The 6,000-nt window shown below is 43.1% G+C and overlaps 1 protein-coding gene across 3 annotated transcripts in view; it reads left to right on the forward strand.

Annotated features, from left to right (window-relative positions):
* Positions 1-5,766, forward strand: part of CACNB4 (calcium voltage-gated channel auxiliary subunit beta 4) — a 219,177-nt gene extending 213,411 nt beyond the window's left edge. For all 3 annotated transcript variants that reach the window (XM_068245790.1, XM_068245791.1, XM_068245792.1), the window contains one exon: positions 2,823-5,766. In XM_068245790.1, the coding sequence (XP_068101891.1) occupies positions 2,823-3,083 (261 nt within the window). In that variant the 3' untranslated portion in view covers positions 3,084-5,766. The remainder of the gene's footprint in view (positions 1-2,822) is intronic.
* The last annotated feature ends 234 nt before the right edge of the window (positions 5,767-6,000 follow it).

The following is a 6,000-nucleotide window of genomic DNA, read 5'->3' on the forward strand; positions in this document are numbered from 1 at the left end:
TGATCAGGCAATGTCTATGGGCAACTGACTGTACTCAGATCAAAGGGGGCTGAATAATTACGCACACCCCACTTTGCAGTTATTGATTTGTAAAAAATATTTGGAATCATGTATGATTTTCGCTCCACTTCTCACGTGTTCACCACTTTGTATTGGTCTTTCACGTGGAATTCCAATAAAATTGATTCATGTTTGTGGCAGTAATGTGACAAAATGTGGAAAACTTCAAGGGGGCTGAATACTTTTGCAAACCACTGTAGATATAGGAAGTGATGCTGAAACCAAGGTAAGTAATGTAAAATTAGGTATCCTCAATGATGTAGTACTTTCTACTGTATGTTGTTGCAGTGCCCCTTTAAGGTGCAAGCCCTTGGCTTCCATTTCCTTTCATAATGATAGTTGTAGAGCTCAAGTCAAGTTTTTTATGAATTTAACAGAAAGTTACTAATGGTCCAATTTCTTGAACAATAGATGGGCCGATCCGATAAATGCGATCGGTTGGAAACGATTGATTGGATCCACTAATGGGAAGGGACTACGTACTCGGTCCGATCAATGAAATCGATTGGAAAAATGGATCAATTCAATTGATTGTAATCGATTCACTTAACCACTTAACGACCAACGTCAGCCGATAGGCAGACGCAGGTCGCAGTGGTGTTTCCATGGAAACAAACGAGCGGCCGTTCCATGTCAGTTCACGGAGGGTGTCTCCGTGAACAGCCTGCGAGCCTCCGATCGCGGCTCGCAGGGTAGATGTAAAAACGCGGGGAAGAAATCCCTGCTGTTTACATCATACGGTGCTGTGCAGCAGCGCCGTAAAGGAGATCGCCGATCCCCGGCCTCTGATTGGCCGCAGATCTCCAGCATCTGATAGGCTGAAGCCTATAAGAGGCGGCGCAGGATGGATCGCCGTCCTGTGCCGCCCATAGGAAGGAGGGGTAGGGGGGGAAGGGGAAGGAGGCGGAAAATCGCTGTGGAGGGGGCTTCCCAGCAGGACATCCCCCTAGTGGGGTAAAAGGGGGGGGGGGTCTGGTCGCCCTGGCTGCTTGCTCATCTGCGCTGTGGGCTGGAGAGCCCACGCTGCACAGATCAGCGCAAACAAGCCCGGACCATTAACCCCCTTGCCGGTTATCCCGAGCTCAGCTCGGGGTAACCTGCGCAGGAGGATTTCTCAGGCCCCGCTGGGCCGATTTGCAGCAAATAAAAAGCAGCACACGCAGCCGGCACTTTGCCAGCCGCGTGTGCTACCTGATCGCCGCCGCAGAGCGGCGATCCGCCGCGTGCAGCGGCAAAAGAGGGTCCCCCCAGCCGCCCGAGCCCAGCGCAGCCGGAATAAACAGTTCCGGCCAGCGCTAAGGGCTGGATCGGAGGCGGCAGACGTCAGGACGTCGGCTGACGTCCATGACGTCACTCCGCTCGTCGCCATGGCGACGAGGAAAGCGAAACAAGGAAGGCCGCTCATTGCGGCCTTCCTTGTTACTTTTGATCGCCGGAGGCGATCGAAAGTGCGGATCCGGAGCGCCCTCTAGTGGGCTTTCATGCAGCCAACTTTCAGTTGGCTGCATGAAATAGTTTTTTTTTAATTAAAAAAAAAACCTCCCGCAGCCTCCCTGGCGATTTTAATAGAACGCCAGGGAGGTTAAGTGGTTAATGGAATTTGGACCATTAGTGACCACTTTTTTTTATATACATGGTAGGGAATCATAAAAACAATCAATACTCTTTTATTGTTTTCTGTGTCTTTCTGGTCCAATTTTCTCTTATTTTCTATTCTCTGTGACCCTCAGGATGAGAAGTGTTCCGACTCCTCTGACTGGGAGCGCAAACAGTAATACAAACCTTACAGATGTTCTAACAGTTTACATGCTACTAAAACATGTTGTGGTTATTGTGCACATTCACTTTGCAGAAATATCACCTGTCTCTGTTGTCACTTGTCAGCCACCCTGCCCATGGAACAGGAAGTGAGTGTAACACTGGGGTTCACAGCAGCGCACCGAGCACAGACAATAGGCCATACCTGACAGATACTAACCATTTCCTGTTCTATCCAAAGCAAAACAAAATAACATGAAGAAACTGTCAAACGTACATGTGTACACATAAAAATACATTTCTCCCAGATTAAAATGCACTACAATTACTTTTTTTTCCTATGTCACTATCACTAACAGTATGTTGTAAAAATCTGACAGGTTTTTGACTTGTCTTCTCATGGGGGATTCTCAAGGTTTGTTTTTTTTATTTTATTTTCAAAAGCACTAGCTGAACAAGCAGTTGCTCAACCCAACTGCCAAAGCAGTGTGCAAGTGAGTAGGGAAACTAGTCAATGTTTCTGTATAGATTCTTACCAGGGGTTGCTTTTGTAAAGAATAAAGAAGATACTAAGAATCCCCCATGATGAAATTGACTAGTCAAAAACCTTTTACTTGTGTGTATTTTTAATTTTCCAATTTTTCATGATAGTGGTCCTTTAACCTTTTAGCAGCCAATTTATATAGAGGCTTATAAGTGCTCCAGGCCAATTTGTTTTAGCACTTTTTTTATTTAATTTCATATTTGTTACATTTCCCTGCTTCTAATTAATACTGTTGTAATGTGTATTTATAGCTACTAGTCACTAGGGAGCAGTGTGAGACAATAACATCAGCTTCTATATTTTCTGCTAGTAGAGAGAGATCAAAGCATTCCAAGAATTTACAGCACAAGTTCTGCCGAATGAAGTCAAAGGCAGTGCACTGATCTCAAACAAGATAACGCTATTGGAGTTGCTAATGAGTTGCTTTATTGTTATATCTTCGTTCAATTTTGTCCTCCAGAGTCAGCGTGTGAGGCACTCCAACCATTCGACTGAGAACTCCCCCATCGAGAGACGAAGCTTAATGACGTCTGACGAAAACTACCACAGCGAGCGAGCTCGGAAAAGCAGGAACCGCTTGTCTTCCAGTTCCCAGCATAGCCGTGACCATTATCCTCTTGTGGAAGAAGAGTATTCTGACTCCTACCAGGACACTTATAAACCTCACCGGAACCGAGGCTCTCCTGGTGGATATAGCCATGATTCCAGGCACAGGCTTTGAGATTATTTTTTCCTCCCCCTCCCTTTTATTTCGCTTTTCTTTTTTTTTCCTTTGGAACTTGACAAAGAATAGTGGCCGCTGACCAATTCGCTGTCCAGTGAACAAGCCCAGTGCATTGTTTGCTGAGGCCCGCTAAGAGGTCATGTGACTTGCAGAAACATAACATAGATAGGCTATACAGACCACTTTATTTTGCCAGCTACAAATGTGTCTCTTGATGCCGCGTCATGGGGCGAAGCACCATATCCATATAAATATATGCCTGTAGGTAGAGATTTATTGTGCCCTATCCACAATCTTTTACTTTGACATTACTATTAGAGCAGTATGTGTTTACATGGAGTATTGCACACATCCATTGGTAACCTAAGGCAAGAGTTCTCTTCCTTCATACTCAAAGGTCGGAGCGGTCAAAGAGTTGTGGCCGAGGTCTTCTCACATGAACAATGTGGCCAACCAGCAGAACAGGAAGTAACTAACTCACTTGAATAAACCAATGATCTACTGTAAGCAGGAATATCAAAATTACTCAATGTTTCGCAAATAAGCATACCCGTTGGTGGCATAATGGCCTGTTTACTAGATGTGAGGTCATCAGTAGTGGTGGCTTCGAAATAAACAGAGCAAGGATCTACCAAAACCATAGGCAGCTACAGGTATAAATATATGTCCTATAGGGCAATTTTACTGTGGTCTTTCTCATGAGGAGGAACATGGCCTGACGATTGCCCTGAATTGTAATTATTGGCTCCATAGACCACTCTTAAATAGACTACCACAGATGAATTCACTATGGTTCTCTACATTACATATGTGATGGAAATTATTCTATCCTGCAAATTTGCTTAAAGGGGAACGCTGAACAAGAGACTACTTTTCCCATGATCCCTGTCAGCTAATCCTCAACTGGTAGGAGGAACTATATCCTGAACTAACTCAACACCCTGGAAAAAGCAAACCAGCAGGTCATTGGGGAATAGTGACTTCCTAATAATATCATTAGTCCATATTGAATGTGGTAGAGTAGCAAAATGGTAGCTATAGTTAACTTATAGTACAGAAGGTTTTTTTCCCTAAGAGAATCAAATTATAAGAGGTAACTTTGCCCTACTGTAGCAGAAGAGAACGTCTTTTTGCCCTTAAAACACATCAAATAACTAATCTGGACATCCTAGCTAGGATGAACTTGCCACAGTGGGAAGTTCCCGCTCTATTGCACTGGCATTTTTAAGAGCTGCAAACAAAAGTGACATCTCCTATCTATCCAAATAACTTAAGAGGTAGTCCAGAGGGTTGGGCTTCTGTTGGTGGCTTGGTAGCACTGTATGGCTGCAATGTTGAAGGTTGTGCCTTGACTGGCACAAGACCCGCCACTTATGGTATTTCCTGCTTTTTGGGTACATAGGTGACTATTCAATATTGTTTACACCTGCCAGGGAGGAGTTGTGAAGGTAACAGGCCCCAAGAGTATCTGGACCTGCTTAGGACATCCAGTTTAGGTTTTTGATGCACTTTAGTGGGAAAACTTAGACATGTGAGTACAATTATCCTTTAAAATTCAGCTGAGACTTGGCTTCGAGTTACATAGGTTATATGTCTACTGGCCACATTTGTGCAGTGCTGGCCGCACACAGGAAGATTTAAGAAGGATCAAATAAATTACCTGGGTTTTTTTCGTAGCTTTTGATCTTTTGCCAAGTAACACAAATGATCCTTTCCAGGTACGATCTTTTATTAGAGATATTTCCAACCTGATTGAATCAAACAATTGATTTTATGAAGATATTGATTGCTAGGCACAGGGGGAAAATACTCCTGCTGATACGGTCATAGATCGAAGAACTGTGAATGATCAGCTGATCATCTTGTGTTTGACCAGCATAAGTCAGGCCGTGTAGATAGTTTTGTCACAGCCAGACCTGATATGGTGACTGATCTTAATCTGTTAAATACGACACTATTCATGTTAGAAGACTCAGCAAGCTTAAACTGCCTTGGCGGTTTGACAGACCGATTGGGGAACTCTTGTTTTAGGCTACTGTCAAGGCACGTATAGGTACAATTTCCTGCACGGGGAAATTCCTAATGAACAGTTCCAGTTGGAACCAATATATAAGCCAATTCCTGTTGGAATTTGGGTAAAATTGACTGGAAAGTCTACTTGAGCATGTTGCAATTAATTTAAAATAATAAACTGGACAGGAATACGGGTGGGAGGGGTATAGAACAGAGGATGTTTATTAAATATAAACAAAAAAAACCTATATGTTTATTTTTACTATATAGTATAAATGCAGATTTAATTATTCTATGCTACAGAGGGGATCAATCACGATCCAAAGTAATATTTTACAACACACAAGAGGATGTCATTTAACATAATCCATATTGTTACACAAATGCTCAGAGGTCAGTGGTTCTTCGTGCATTTAGATGAGGTCCTCGACCAATGTGGTTTCTACAAAGTATTAACTGGTAACAACTAGCAGTTAGCCGTACTGTAGCCGTACTCTGGAGGAAAGAGCAGCGTGGAGAATGCAGTAACTCACCAACCCTCTATTTATCAGGGAAGGAGCCTCAGCTGCCAATTACAGCGTTCATCTCAAACAGGAGGTGGGCAGGGGCGGGACTTAGCTCTGAAGTCAGCGAACTTATCAGTTATTAAACTTTTCATATAATGCTATCAGGAGTTAAGATTCCTTTATGCTCTTTAAAGAGGAACTGTCGCGAAAATCGTAAAATTTAAAACACATACATATAAGAAGTACATGTTCCCTAGAGTAAAATGAGCCATAAATGACTTTTCTCCTATGTTCCTGTCACTTACAGTAAGTAGTAGAAATCTGACATTACCGACAGATTTTGGACTAGCACACCTTTTCATAGGGGGGTTCTCACGTTTTTTTTATTTTTAAAA

Source organism: Hyperolius riggenbachi, chromosome 7 (assembly GCF_040937935.1).
Source record: "Hyperolius riggenbachi isolate aHypRig1 chromosome 7, aHypRig1.pri, whole genome shotgun sequence".
NCBI classification, from domain to species: domain Eukaryota; kingdom Metazoa; phylum Chordata; class Amphibia; order Anura; family Hyperoliidae; genus Hyperolius; species Hyperolius riggenbachi.